Source organism: Hyperolius riggenbachi, chromosome 10, assembly GCF_040937935.1.
Source record: "Hyperolius riggenbachi isolate aHypRig1 chromosome 10, aHypRig1.pri, whole genome shotgun sequence".
In the NCBI taxonomy this organism is placed as follows: domain Eukaryota; kingdom Metazoa; phylum Chordata; class Amphibia; order Anura; family Hyperoliidae; genus Hyperolius; species Hyperolius riggenbachi.
In genome coordinates, this window is record NC_090655.1 from 86,788,634 (window position 1) to 86,804,636 (window position 16,003).

The window sequence follows — 16,003 nt, forward strand, 5'->3', positions numbered from 1 at the left end:
ATTGCAGGATTTGTATCAGCTATAACAAAGAAATGTTTTTCTTTAAAGGTCGTTATGCTGTTGCATATCTTTTTGAGCAGAAAGGAAGTTCAGAGTTCAGGTCTGCTTTAAAAAACTTCAGTTGTTAGCTATGAAAAAGACCCTCTCTGAGCTCTCTGACCCAACTTAGGTCGCTGTTTTCTGGAGCACTTGTACATCAAAGAAACAGAGACAGATTTATACAAGATTTTACTCCAGGGAAGTTGAAAATTCCATTAGCTCTGCTTGTGTTATTGTTTAAAATATAGAGTATGACTTGTAATTGCAAATTTGACAGAATTATGTGATGTCATAAAAAAAAAGCATGGTGTGATTTGCCTTCTTAAAACAGAAGGGAACTTGCAATAATTGAGCTTTAAGTTAACATGTGTGGTTACCCACAATGCACCACTACTGAATATGCAAATTATCTCTTTTTGCCCCTGTAGCCAGGCTAGCATCCAGAACCGCTGCTGTATAGCAAGCCTATAGCTTTAAATTTTACACAGCCACATCAACCCCACATGTAGACAGCCTGTTTTGGACTTTTGGTCCTCCTCAGTAAATGGCAGGGATTGCTATGACTGTATGAGATAAGGCCAGAACCAATACAACAGAGTAACCAAGCAGCTCAGGGTGACCCAAACCACTAGGAACGTATAGGCAGCTAAAAGAGACCGATAACCCCTCCTACTAAAAAAGCAATGCGTGGTGTTATTTGCATTGCTTTTTTTAGTAGGAGGGCTTTTCGGTCTCTTTTAGTCCCTTATACTTTCCTAGTGGTTTGGGTCACCCGAGCTGCTTGGTTACTCTGTAAAAAAAAAAAAAAAAAAAAAAGCTAGATGTCTAAAAATTAAAATATGAGACTGTTTTCTTTACTAATGTTCTATTAGTTATCAGTACTACACATAAAAATAATTACATCATAAGCTTTTTCTTTCACTTCAGTGTCACTTTAATGCAGCACAGGTATAATTCCTACAAACAGGTAGAATTGTTTAGGCAATGTAGTTCCAGCATGCATTTATACTCTTATATTCATTATTTTGAATTGCTTATGAGAATAAAGGTGGGACCAGTGAGTGGATCAGGTATTAGTTACTTTATATTTTCACAGTTTTTAGATCACTGTATTCCAGAGCAGTCCTCTGGGGTCATGAGCGGTATATTTGTTCTATTCACAGATGATAAATTATTGAATTAGTCTTGTTTTGATATTATTAATATAACCACGGTACTACCCCTAAAGATGACTAGCTGGTGCTATTTCTTCAGAACCTTTGATCGGTTCTTTTTGCCATACTGCAATTCAAAATACAACATTAGAAACTAAAAGTCCCACCTCAGTTTAAATTAACAGAAAAGACTGACAAAAACAGCATTGACAGTCAAAACTACATGACATTTTGGGCTAGCTTTGTTGTAGTTTTGATACCCAGCTTTTGATAGAGAGTTAACATTAATGATCTAAACAAACAGCACTGTTGTAAGGCAGAAGGAAGGGAGAATGCTCCTGACACTCCCCTTTGTTGTAAACCCTTCTACTCTTCCACAAATACACATTTCTGAATGCAGAAGTTAAAAATTAAATGAATTACCATAATTTAAAGGGAAATAACCTTCTCATTACCTCAGCTTCTCCATAAGCAGCCACAATCTATTTCTGTGTTTCTCATTTTAAAAAATGTTAGAAAAATGCCCACTGTGTTCACTTTTGTATACAGTAGTATATATTTTTTAAAAGAAGGTTAAACAACTTCACTAAATTAGCTTAAAATGTACTTTTGATTGTAGGGACGTTACAGGTGTACTTTCATACATTTGTGTCACAATAATTAGCTGATCAATTCAGTTAATATCTATGTGTAATAACTAATGGGGCATATTTTTTCACCAAGGAATTTTGTTTGCTTAGGAAAAAAAAGGATTTAAACTTGGACTTAATTGGCATTAACCTATTTTGGTTCCTGGACGTAGTTTCTACGTCCAGGAACCATGCGCGCTCCCGCGGCCGATCGCGCGCGTGCACTCCCGGCCGCGGATTCGGTTAGCCACGGAATCAATGTATCGGGCTATGGTGCCCGATCGTTGATTCCTCTCCCCCGCTGAAAAAGCGACAGCTTCTCTCGGAAGCTGTGCTTTTTCTGGCTGTTCCCTCCCTGATGCGTCACTCTAAGCGTGGGCTACGCTTAGAGTGACGTCATGTAAACAAACTCATGGCCGCCATCTTGTGGCCAAAAAGTAATACTACATCTGTAAGAAAAAAAAAATTTACACACATTTACATTATAAATCTATTGTTTACCTCCCACCCTTCCAAAACTACCCAAATAAAATGTTTACTATAAAAAAAAAAAAAACATTACAATAAAAAAAAAAAAAAACCGTAAATATTTACCTAAGGGTCTAAACTTTTTAAATATCAATGTAAAGATGAAATATTTCTATATTTTTTTTAATTTTAAACTTGTAAATAGTGATAGATGCAAAATGGAAAAAATGCACCTTTATTTCCAAATAAAATATTGTCGCCATACATTGTTATAGGGACATAATTTTAACGGTGTAATAACCGGGACATATGGGCAAATACAATACGTGAGTTTTAATTATGGAGGCATGTATTATTTTAAATCTATAATGGCTAAAAACTGAGAAATAATTTTTCCATTTTTTTCTTATTCTTCCTGTTAAAATGCATTTACAGTAAAGTGGCTCTTAGCAAAATGTACCCCCCAAAGAAAGCCTAATTGGTGGCGGAAAAAACAAGATATAGATCAGTGCATTGTGATAAGTAGTGATAAAGTTATAGGCTAATGAATGGGAGGTGAACATTTCTCACGTGAAAACGACGGAACGCGAATGGGTTAAACTTAGTTTTAAACTACGAAAATATTATACTTACTGAGTGGAAATGATTACAAAGTTGAGAAATATTTGCATACCCCGACTATGTGAAATGATGTAGCCTAGCTGGAATATCTTTGGGCTGTCACGTTACTCTGTCACCTGATTGAAACCAAAACTGATAGATGTGATTGCTTGAGATCCACACTGCTGTTTTATGCAGCTCTCAAGTAACTGTTTTATTACTCCATTCCTCTATCCGATCTGTACATCACTGTGTATGGCCAGGTCTGTGGTATTCCACAACCACTATCATCAGCTTAGAGAACTCATACGTGGTCAGGTCTTCCACTGTATGGGCAGATATTATTGGTACTTCCTCTGTTGGCCAAAATATGTACATTGTTCAATAGATGTGTGGTGTACTGACAAAAATAGAACCTTATTATTATTTTAGCATGGCTGTATTGCCAGCTTAACCTTACCTTCGCATGCTGCTGCACAGGGTGTGTGTTTTTCCTACCCTGCATGTCTGGCGTGCCATATATAGGACATAAGATGTATGATTGATGTAATGCTCTGACGCTCTTTAGGGAGAGGAAGCTAAAAACATTCCTGGTGAATCTGTAACAGAAGAACAGTATACAGATGAAGAAGGCAACATCATCACCAAAAAAGTAAATTCTTTGTTTCCTGCAGTTGTGATTTCCCAGAATCCTTTGTGTGAAATGGTTTAATTTCCTTGTTTGACTCCTGATGCAGTGCAGTAGTTTTTCTTTAGTATTTTTTAATGCTCTATATAAGAAACAGATATATTCCTGCTTCTCACAGGTGACACGGAAAGTCGTCAGACGGGTTATGGTTCCACAAGAGAAAAAAGTTGGTGGAACTGTAACAGTTGGGGCAAGTAATTCAGCTTGTTCTGCTGAAACATGCTTGTGTGTCTTCTAGTTCCATTGTTCTGTAGCACAATATGTATGTTGTGTACCTGTTTTGTTTGTTTTAATTGACCAAGTAGTTGCTTGAGATATTTCTGCATTGGTCTGTTTTTTTAATACTGCATGACTTGATGCAATGAGTAAAGGCTCAAGATTCCAATTGTCCTAATCCTTGGCTAGTCTGTAAGGTCCCATCTATCTTAACATCTGCTGTAATTTTTTGGCTTCAAATGGGCTGTAATAGAGCATTGCTCATTGTTCTGTAATGCTGTGGCAGGGAAAGCTAGTTAGTAATTATCAGTTTAGGAGCTTTTGAGTTGGGTAAGTATTGCAAATTCAGTATATACTCGACTATAAGTCTAGAAATGTAGGTTTTTCTCACTAAATAAACGTATAGGGGTCAACTTATACTCAGTGGCGTACCTAGGGCATTTGGCACCCGGTGCTGGGTATTAAAAGACACCCCCCCTTAAAAAAATGGGCGTGGTCATGACCGGATGAGGGTCGGAGCTAACTGTACTTTAAAGTATTAGCTAGTATAGTTGCCCCTAGTATAGCTAGTACAGTTTCCCCCAGTATAGCTGCCCCAGTGAAGCTAGTATAGTTGCCCCTAGTATAGCTAGTATAGTTGCCCCCAGTATAGATAGTATAGTTGCCCCCAGAGCTGCCCCAGTATAGATAGTTTAGTTGCCCCCAGTATAGCTAGTTTAGTTGCCCCCAGTATAGCTAGTATAGTTGCCCCCAATATAGTTGCCCCCAGTATAGATAGTATAGTTGCCCCCAGAGCTGCCCCAGTATAGTTGCCCCCGGTATAGCTAGTATAGTTTCCCCCAGTATAGCTAGTATAGTTGCCCCCAGTATAGCTGCCCCCAGTATAGCTAGTATAGATGCCCCCAGTATAGCTAGTTTAGTTGCCCCCAGTATAGCTAGTTTAGTTGCCCCCAGTATAGATAGTATAGTTGCCCCCAGAGCTGCCCCAGTATAGTTGCCCCCAGTATAGCTAGTATAGTTTCCCCCAGTATAGCTGCCCCCAGTATAGCTAGTATAGTTGCCCCTGTATAGCTAGTATAGCTGCCCCCAGTATAGATAGTATAGTTGCCCCCAGAGCTGCCCCAGTATAGTTGCCCCAGTATAGCTAGTATAGTTGCTCCAGTATAGCTAGTATAGATGCCCCCAGTATAGATGCCACCAGTATAGCTAGTTTAGTTGCCCCCAGTATAGCTAGTTTAGTTGCCCCCAGTATAGCTAGTTTAGTTGCCCCCAGTATAGCTGCTCCAGGAGGGGGAAAGCAGCGCTAGAAGGAGGGGCAGCGGCGGGGAGGGGGGAAAGATCCCCCCCCCCCCTCCCTCACCTGGGTCCCCTCCTTCTGCCTCTCTCCCCCTCCAAATGACAGCGGGGGCAGCGGGCAACTTACAGGCAGGGTGGGCAGAGACTACTTACTTTACTTCTGCGTTCCAGCAGCTGGAGCGCTCCGTCGCCGTCACGTGCCTCTTCTCCGCCTCCAATGCTGTGACACGCATTGGAGGCGGAGAAGAGGCACGTGACGGCGACCCAGCGTTCCAGCTGCTGGAACGCAGAAGTAAAGTAAGTAGTCTCTGCCCACCCACCCTGCCTGTAAGTTGCCCGCTGCCCCCGCTGTCATTTGGAGGGGGAGAGAGGCAGAAGGAGGGGATCCAGGTGAGGGAGGGGGGGGATCTTTCCCCCCTCCCCGCCGCTATCCCTGTCACCCCTCCTTCTAGCTCTGATCTTCCCCTCCTGCACTGTCTGCAATGGGGGGTCGTGGCGACACCCCCCTGGCTGGCTGTCACCCGGTGCGCCACGCCCCCTGCGCCCTATTGTAGGAACGCTACTGCTTATACTCTAATCACGAGCACCGCTGAGCACACTGAGTAATGTGTGTACTGTTAGTGGCATTCCCATTTGCAGAAATGTACCCAGTGGTAAGTGATACTTTCTTGATAAAGGAAATGCCAAGAAAACACAAGTCTGAAAGTCTTGGCCACAATTAGCAAGTAAAGGTGCAGGGGGGATAATATTGGGCTGCAGGAAGGGGGGTGAATAATTGCTGCACTAAGGGGCCTATATGAGTTATTGGCTGCACTTGAGGGACAGGAGTGGTTAATGGCTGCATTACTGTATGCAGTGCATTCATTAACCCCTCCTGGTCCCCGCGTACAACCATCAACTTTGCTGGATAGATTTATGTTTTGTGCTGTTTTTTCTTGGCATTTCCTAAGTCAATAACATGCCAGCTTAACCACTTAAGTACAAGCGGTCTCTGCCCCCTTAAGGACCAGAGACCACTGGTACAATACCGACGGAATTCCGAGGAATCGCTGCATATACCCGCCGCACGCCGGGATCCTCCTGACATCCACCTCTCTATGACGGCAGAGTCTTGTGAGCCGGTCAGGAGCCGCTTTCATTGGGTCCTGACCGTGTCTGTCAATGTAAGCCAATGGGAGTTGCTTACTTTGATAAACACGGCCAGGAGCCAATTAAATCAGCTCCTGACCAGCTCACAGGGCTCTGCCATCATAGAGACAGGCAGAGCAAGTGAGCTGCACCGGGACACTGCGGGAATTCAGCTGCGAGATCGACAGGGAGCAACGAAAACGGCGGATGCACGCTGTGGCGGTGATTAAAATCTACGGCCTGCCAGCCAGATAACCACCAAAACAGGGCGTAGATTTCAATCACCTCGGTCCTTTAGTAGTTAAAAGGACTCCGAGCAGTGCCTGTGGCTATGCCTTTAAGCATACCCACAACTAATTAATTATATCCTCACACCTACCAGCATGATGTTTGTAATTATATCCCCCTGGGTTCCTTGTATTTCATTGCATTGTGCTGAATGGAGCTGCCGACTTTAGGGAAAAGTCGTCCTGTGTAATACAAGTAACTATGGGAAGATGCATATCATTTTGAAGCTCTTTCCAACGATATATAAACACCTTTTAGTTTATTTTCGCGATCGAAATCGTGGCAGCCGCAATTTTGATCACAAAAATAGCAAAAAACTAAAAGGCGTAGGGCCTAAAAGAGAACTTCAAAATGGTATGCATCTTTTCATAGTTACTGCACTGCTCGGAGTCCCTTTAATATGGTCAAACATTGGAGTCGACCTATACATAAGGTCGACTTATAGTCCAGGCTATACGGTAAATATATTTATGTATTTAGTGGCAATATATATTGTTTACTCTATGCTTTATTTACTGTGGTTGACACTGAATCTGAAACAAACAAAAAAGGTTTACCTCCAGGCACTTAGTTTTCCTTGTGCATTCAAAAAACATACTGATAAAAGTTAACTGGTTCCCCCCCCCCCCTCCTTGTAGCTAATCCAGTCATTAGGAGTCCCGATCCACCCCTCAGCACTGCCTGGTGCTGATAGGTCTGAGGGGGGGGGGGGTGCGGCGGGTAGCGCGAATCGGCGCGGAGCTGCGGCGATCGGTATGCATACGCAGCTAGCAAAGTGCTAGCTGCGTGTAGCAAAAAAATATTATGCAAATCAGCCCAGCAGGGCCTGAGAGATCCTCCTGCGCAGCTTACCCTGGATGCTCAGGACAACAGCCAGGCAATTTGCATTTTTTTTTTACTATTGGCATTTTCTTAGTTTTATCCCACAAAACATTAGGATCAGAAAACATTTCAAATGAACATTCAAATAGGAGATACAGTATAGGCCAGTTTGCATACTGAATTATATCAAACTAGTATCAGTATACAACATGGATCCTAACAAAAATTAAAAACCTCCCTTTCCCAAAATAACCCCATAAGCCCTCTGTGTTCAGTTTCCTGATCTGGGTGATAGCAATTTCCGTGTATATATCTATAATCTTTATTAAGCTATATAAAACAAGTTTCCCAGTTAAACCGCACTTCCCTGCAGGCAATGCATGAGTGCACCTAGTGACCCACTGAGGTCTTCTAAGCAGTACCATGAGGTAGCAATTTGCATTGTTAAAAGGAAATAAATGTGTCCACCTCCATTTCCCTCTCATTTCATGTGTGCTTTAAAGAGATTGTATACATACCTGGGGCTTCCTCCAGCCCCATAAGCCTGGATCACTCCCACACTACCGTCCTCCACTGCCTCTATCCACTGGTACCGGGTCGCCTACTTTCGGCCAGTCGGCAGAAGCACGCGGCCAATTTTCCGCATTACAGGGGCTCCCTCCATATCCTTACGCGTGCGGCTCCACACTACGCAGCCGCATGTGTAATGGTATGGAGGGAGCCCCTGTGTATGCGGAAAAATGGTCGTGTCCGCCGGAAGTGACTGGACCCGGTACTGGCGATAGAGGCAGCGGAGGACGGCGGCATGAGAGCGATCCAGGCTTATGGGGCTGGAGGAAGCCCCAGGTATGTATAAAAGCTTTTTCATTTTTTGTACTCTGTTCGTCTCTGGTTCCCTTTAAAGAGGAACTGTCACGAAAATCTTAAAATTTAAAACACATACAAATAAGAAGTACATTTCTTCCAGAGTAAATTAGCCATACAATACTTTTCTCCTATGTTGCTTTCACTTACAGTAGGTAGTAGAAATCTGACAGAACCAACAGATCTTGGGTTAGTCCATCTTTTCATAGGGGATGAAAAAAAGGCATTTTTATTTAAAAACAATTAACATTTAAATTAATAGAAAAACAAACAGCGCAGCGGCAATCACATGCCACCAACAGAAAGCTCTGTTGGTGTCAAGAAAAGAAGGGCAGATTCATTTGTGTGTTAAGTTTTTGGCTGTGCAGCACACTATTAAAGCTGCAGTGTGCTGAATTGTAACAAATGGCCTGGTCACTAGGGGGGTGTAAGCCTGTGGTCCTCAAGAGGTTAAACCAGTGCTGTCCAACTCTAGAGCTCGGGGCCGAGGTCCTGACACAATTTTAACATAGCTCAAATTAATTGATGAGACTGAATCGGGCAAGGTGTGGTTCATCAAGCAGAAACACCTTCTCCATTTCTCAGTCCATCCTAAACTCTGGCATGTATATGGCCCTTGAGGAGCGGAGTTGGATAGCCCTGGTTTAAATAAAAAAAAAACTATTGCCGTGTTCTCCAGGTATAATAATACAAAAATACTTCTGTACTGTGCAGCAAATTACATTTGCTGTGAGATAGAGATTCAGGGGAGTTCTGTACAGTGTCCAGTTGCCATGGTTGTAAAGACGTGAAATGTAAACTTCTTGCCAATTTTTTAAACCCCTAGTTGGCTGTGAAATATTTTCTGTTCAAAATCCAAATTGGTTGATCCACACGGTTTTCCTCTGACAATTTTTTGTGTATTTAGGTATGCATTGGAAATTGCATGGCAAGTAAGGAGTCATCCCACTGACTTACATTGCTGTGCAATTTCAGATGTGGAAAAATGCACGTGTGGTTTCTGCCTTACAGTGATGGGAGAGCTTCAGAATTGAAAGCACACCTAGAGTGAGAGGGATAAGGAGGCTGACCTATTTATTTCATTTTAAATAATGCAAATTGCCTGGGTGTCCTGCTTGTCCACTGCCTCTAATACTTTTAGCCATAGACCCTGAACAAGATCAGGTACTCTGGCTGGATTAGCCAGACACTACTGCATCCAAAGAGATTATTATTATTATTTAGTATTTATATAGCGCTGACATCTTCCGCAGCGCTGTACAGAGTATATATTGTCTTGTCACTAACTGTCCCTCAGATGGGCTCACAATCTAATCCCTACCATAGGCATATGTCTATATCGTATAGTGTATGTATCGTGGTCTAGGGCCAATTTTTTTGGAGGAAGCTAATTAACCTATCTGTAAGTTTTTGGGGATGTGGGAGGAAACCTGAGTACCCGGAGGAAACCCACGCAGACACGGGGAGAACATACAAACTTGCAGATGTTGACCTGGCTGGGATTCGAACCGGGGACCCAGCGCTGCAAGGCAATAGCGCTAACCACTACGCCACCGTGCTGCCCTTGACTGTCAGGCAACTGGTATTGTTAAAAAGGAATAAAAACACTAAAATCTCCATATACCTCTGTTCAGTTGTGTTTTAGGCCTGGTGCACACCAGAGGAGTTTTTCTGAGCGTTTTGAGTTTTTAAATCTGCTGCTAATGTTATTCTTTGTGTCTGTGCACACTGGAGCAATGAGGTTTTGTAAAAAAAAAAAAAAAAAAACTCAAAACGCTCAGAAAAACTCCTCTGGTGTGCACCAGGCCTTAAAGCAGAAAATCAGAAGTGGATCTGGTTTAGACATTTTCTAAAATGCCCCGCACCCCACCAAAAAAAAACAACAAAAAATTGAAGCCAACTCTAATCAGCAGTGACAATTATTCATCTCAGCAGAGGTTTACTATACTTTATAAATAAGCAAAAACCCACTGCTTGTTAAAACAATGTTCAGCAATATATTGTCTAAAACACAGCAGTTGCATTTCATCTGCAGGGGGAATTTTAAGAAGGTAATTATTTATTTAAAAGATGTAAAAGTATACAAATGCATTCATTATGCATTCTTAGGATATGAAAAGTAGACTTGAAAATATACATATGTTCATAGAAACTGCTCTGCTTTCTTTACCTTGAACATATGATGTGAATAATGCATCCAGTTCATTGCTAACGCTTCTTTTCCATGACCTGCTGACTGGTCAGGCTTGCTAGCGCTCGGCACAGGCGGCAGATAAGCACCCCCCTCCCCCCCCCCCCGCCCCATGAAGTTATATCTTAGTACAGTTTCTGTGCTCAGGCGCCACAAAATACGTTTTTCACTGCAAGGTATCAAACTTGACACGTGTGGTGTTACTAAACACTGCCATTTGGCTGCTTGTAATTTGCAGCCAAATGGCACTTGTGGACAGTAGCTCAACTGCTCAATAAATGAGCAGTTCATCAGTCTGTGGGAAAGAGGCCTTAGAAGTTGTTTTATAACACTGCTGCTGCTCTCAATGTCAACGCAGAATTATTCTTGGAATTTGTGCTATGGCAGTGTCACTGGTACACAAAACCCATTGTAAATGCCATTACTAGTTAGAAAGACTTCTAAAGACACCCTTGATTACAGCTTAATGTCTCTTACAAATAGCCTGTTTCATGATCATCATATACAGTATGCAAGAATTTATAGTCTTGTAGAGGTGGGACTGGCTTTGCTTATTGACATAGCTCTTTTTGGGACCATGCAGTTGTATTGTGTAAAGCCATGCATTGTGTGACATTGTTGTGCCGTAATTTTTCTTATGTGCTTGTTTTGACATCCCATAAACCCCTCAAACTGTTGTGGAGTTTAACATGACATTTAGTGTTATTGTTGCTTGTGTCTGATGTATTACCATTAGATGTTTTTTGTTTTTTTTTAAATCATTAAACATCTTCAGCGACAACATTTTTTTGTAAATATTTATTTGCTCATTTTGCAGAGTGACACATATAAAGTGAAAACCAAGAAAGAAATCCGACATATTGAAAAGAAGAATTATTCATAATACCACAGTGCTTAAGGTTAGTAAAAGGATATGCAACACTGGACGCCAAAAATGTATATATAAGAACAGTGTTAGGCCAAGGTTTAGACAGGTGAGATATGAGGTGAGGTGACAGGTAGCTAGCCAGGGGACACCTTGGTAAACCTTTGTTTTTTTCCCATTACTACCGGTAATTGGTGTGGCGTTTATAAACTGTATGTTTAGAATGTATGCAGTATATAAACTGAAATCTCTGGAACCAGTTGACCAGGTCACCTGTTTGTATTCCAAACCTGCTTATGCTGAAATGGTGAAAAGTTTGTCTAATGCCATAATGCAATGTGTTCAGTAGTAGTAAGGGGAAAAACTTCAAAGTTTAATTTTCATACAAGAAAAAAACTATAGAATACTTTGTATCACACCCTAAAGTTCTTTAACCCCCTTCTGTACCAGCAGTCTCTGCCCCCTTAAAGTGAACCAGAGACGAAGCACCCTCATATATTTTACCATATATATCAGTGAGAACATTAGAGAAAACGCCTACCCTGCTCTCAGTTTCATCCTCACTGCTAAAAGTGTCTATTATCGGCTGTGATAAGAATCCCCAACAGAGCATTCAGTCTGGCTTTGCCGGGAATGATTATAGCTGAGTCATTATAGCAGAGCCACAAGGGGGTAGGCTTGGGCTTGAAAAGACACCAGAGAAGATAGACTCAGCTATAATCATTCCATAGCAAAGCCAGACAGAATGCTCAGTCTGGGATTCTTATCAGAGGTGATAACAGTCAGATTAAACAGAGAACAATGAAACAAAGAGCAGATTAGGTGTTTACTGTCATGTTCCCACTGATTTATAATGTAAAATACATGAGGGTGCTTCGTCTCTGGTTCTCTTTAACCACCATGGCGTTCTGATTAAATCGCCAGGGTGGCTGCGGGAGGGTTTTTTTAAATTAAAAAAAAACTATTTCATGCAGCCAACTGAAAGTTGGCTGCATGAAAGCCCACTAGAGGGCGCTCCGGAGGCGATCTTCCGATCGCCTCCGGCGCCCAGAATAAACAAGGAAGGCCGCAATGAGCGGCCTTCCTTGTTTTGCTTATATCGTCGCCATAGCGACGAGCGGAGTGACGTCATCGACGTCAGCCGACGTCCTGACGTCAGCCGCCTCCGATCCAGCCCTTAGCGCTGGCCGGAACTTTTTGTTCTGGCTACGCTGGGCTCAGGCGGCTAGGGGGGCCCTCTTTCGCCGCTGCTCGCGGCGAATCGCCGCAGAGCGGCGGCGATCAGGCAGCACACGCGGCTGGCAAAGTGCCGGCTGCGTGTGCTGCTTTTTATTTCGTTAAAATCGGCCCAGCAGGGCCTGAGCGGCAGCCGCTGGCGGTGTTGGACGAGCTGAGCTCGTCCAGACCGCTCAGCTGGTTAAGGACGAGAGACTGCTGGTTCCAGAAACTGGCCCATAAATGCGAATACTACGCACCTGTCGCTTTAGCTACTCTCTCTGCCGTCTCTATGATGGCAGAGCAGAGCTCTGTGAGCCGGTCAGGAGCCGATTTTATTTATGCGAGATTGGCCCACATTGATGATAGGGTCAGGAGCCAATGAAATAAGCTCCTGACCGTCTCACAGAGCTCTGCTGTCATACAGACAGCAGGGAAAGGGAAGAGAGCGATGCGTAGATTTCAGTCACCGCCGTCCAGAAGCAGTTAAGATGTGAGGTTCTTTGTCACTTAAAGTACAACTATCAAATTCTAAATGCCACATATTTTCTAGTAATTATTAGCAAATAGCAATACAAAGGCTTTTTTTCAACTTATGCGCAGAAAATATGACATTTACATGGAATTACTTCACAGGGGATTTTTTTATTCAACTCGGCCTCATAGACCCCGTGTGAGCTGACTTCCGGTGCTAAGCTCTGCCCCCTTACAGAGATGCGCTGTGGTGCTTCTGTGGCACCCTTTAATTATCTCCGATATATCGATTGCCACAGCACCCGTCTGTATGGGGATGGGGCTAAGCACCAGAAGTTTGTGCACATGGGGTCTCGGGAAGTCAGAACACCTCATCTGTAATTCCTTCTTATAGTGCCTCTGTGTGATTATAAAAGGCAAAGTTACTTTCTTCAGTAGAGGGAAGCCTCTGGATAATTCAGAGACGCCCCTCCCCCCATTCTCCTTCACCCCACTAATCCAGCCTCAGAATATATTCTGCAAGGGCTTGTTGAATGAGTTTGTACGGCCATGCTCCCACCCATGGATCAGAACCCTTCTGATCCAGTTCTGTATAATGTCTGAAGAAGAAACTTAACGTTTCGAAAGCTTGCAATAAACTAGGTACAGTTAGTCATTAAAGGTACCACCAAAATCAACGCTTGTTGGTTTGATGTCTGCATTTCTCAGATAATAATTATCATAACTAACTTGTATATCTAGTAATAGCAGTTAGTCCACAAAAATAAATACCGTATATTCCGGCGTATAAGACGACTGGGCGTATAAGACGACCCCCCAACTTTTCCAGTTAAAATATAGAGTTTGGGATATACTTGCCGTATAAGACTACCCCCCACCTCTGCATCCCACCACCTCCATCTCCAAAACATGCCTCCTCCATCCTTTCTAACCCACCCCTGTAAACACCCTGCACTTTAAAATGATACATACTGGCAAAGCTGTCATCCCGACACATTCGCTATTACACATACCGGTATTACAACTTTAAACCATACCAGATGCTGCACCCATTGGGGAAAAACAAAATCTGTTTCCAGTCAAAGCTTCCTGCACAACTGTTAGCATGATGCTAGCAGCCGCTTGCGTGAGTAGCAGAGCAGCTTCCTGGTTCTGTGTCACATGACTGGTGCGCTCCAGCGCAATTACCGGTAAGTGAGTTCCTCCTCCGGCAATCTCCAGCATGAGCGCCTAAGTCACCAGCGTGCGCGTCATCGGTCAGGTGATCCCCGAACCAGGAAGCTGGTATGTAACCCACATGAGCAGCTGCTCGCATGATGCTAATGGTGCTAACAGTTGTGCAGGAAGCTTTGGCTAACAGATTTTTCATTCGGAACCTTCCCCCGATGCTGCAGGTATGTCAATTCCGGATTCAATTACACATCAGGTTAAAGTGACACCCGGCGTATAAGACGACCCCCGACTTTTCAGAAGATTTTAAGGGGTTAAAAAGTCGTCTAATACTCCGGAATATACGGTAAATAAAACAATCAAAAACCAGTTACTTATGGTGCTGCAATAAAGCAGTTAAAGTATTTTAACAATGAGATATACATTACGGATTGTGATTGTATATCTGATGTGTGCACAAGAATCTGGAGATAAGGAGCTCCCGTGAGGATGTGGTGGGGCATTCTTATTGGCAATGACAGGCCAGGATGGCTGACCGGGTAAAGTGGCAGCTTCCTGGCCAGGAGTTTTGTTTTCTTCCCCATTTTAATATAGCTTTAAAATTCCTAAGCTCTGGCAGGGATGAGATGTCTTTTATGTTGCATAATTTAACCACTTGAGGCCCGTAGGCTTAATGGACTTCCGAGGCCAAAATCTGCCCCCAAAATGTAAAAAAAGTTAACTACCTGCATGACTTTGTACGGCACGGGGGACGCCGCCCGCGCCCTCCGTGCCGTTTTGCCGGGTCCCCGCCTCTCAATATGACCCCGAATGGCTCCCGACCCCACGGCCAGGCTCGGGCTCTGCTGCCTGTATAAAGATGGCCGCCGGCCCTGGCTGCGGCTGCGCACTCCGCTTGGCCGCTACTGCGGCTGCGCAGCACTAGGGCCAACCCAGGCTGTTTCCTGTTGCGTGGATCGGGGGGTTGGCCCAAGTGCTGCGCAGCGGCCATGCGGAGTGCGCAGCCAGGGCCGGCGGCCATCTTTATACAGGCAGCAGAGCCCGACCCTGGCCGTGGGTACAGGAGCCATTCGGGGTCATATTGAGAGGCAGGGACCCGGCGGAACGGCACGGAGGGCGCGGACGGCGTCCTCCGTGCCATACAAAGTCATGCAGGTAGTTAACTTTTTTTACATTTTGGGGGCAGATTTTGGCCTCGGAAGTCCTTTAAGGACCAGACCCTTTTTTTCCATTCAGACCACTGCAGCTTTCACGGTTTAATGCTCGCTCATACAACCTACCACCTAAATGAATTTTGGCTCCTTTTCTTGTCACTAATAAAGCTTTCTTTTGGTGCTATTTGATTGCTGCTGCGATTTTTACTTTTTATTATATTCATCAAAAAAGACATGAATTTTGTCAAAAAAATTGATTTTTTTTAACTTTCTGTGCTGACATTTTTCAAATAAAGTAAAATTTCTGTATACATGCAGCACGAAAAATGTGGACAAACATAAAAAAATTCAGCCTATATTGATTGGTTTGGGTAAAAATAATAGCGTTTACAAACTATGGTGCAAAAAGTGAATTTTCCCATTTTGAAGCATCTCTGACTTTTCTGACCACCTGTCATGTTTCATGAGGGGCTAGAATTCCAGGATAGTATAAATACCCTCCAAATGACCCCATTTTGGAAAGAAGACATCCCAAAGTATTCACTGAGAGGCATGGTGAGTTCATAGAAGATTTTATTTTTTGTCACAAGTTAGCGGAAAATGACACTTTGTGACAAAAAAGAAAAAAAAAAGTTTCAATTTCTGCTAACTTGCGACAAAAAAAAAATGAAATCTGCCACGGACTCACTATGCTCCTCTCTGAATACCTTGAAGTGTCTACTTTCCAAAATGGGGTAATTTG

At 43.2% G+C, this 16,003-nt stretch overlaps 1 protein-coding gene across 36 annotated transcripts in view; it reads left to right on the plus strand.

Annotated features, from left to right (window-relative positions):
• The window catches only part of ANK3 (ankyrin 3), an 825,851-nt gene that overhangs the window by 798,891 nt on the left and 10,957 nt on the right, over positions 1 to 16,003 (plus strand). For 33 of the 36 annotated variants that reach the window (XM_068258457.1, XM_068258458.1, XM_068258461.1 and 30 more), the window contains 3 exons: positions 3,459 to 3,542; positions 3,697 to 3,768; positions 11,201 to 11,282. In XM_068258457.1, the coding sequence (XP_068114558.1) occupies positions 3,459 to 3,542; positions 3,697 to 3,768; positions 11,201 to 11,266 (222 nt within the window). In that variant the 3' untranslated portion in view covers positions 11,267 to 11,282. The remainder of the gene's footprint in view (positions 1 to 3,458; positions 3,543 to 3,696; positions 3,769 to 11,200; positions 11,283 to 16,003) is intronic. The other 3 variants (XM_068258453.1, XM_068258462.1, XM_068258463.1) reach the window with 3 other exon arrangements.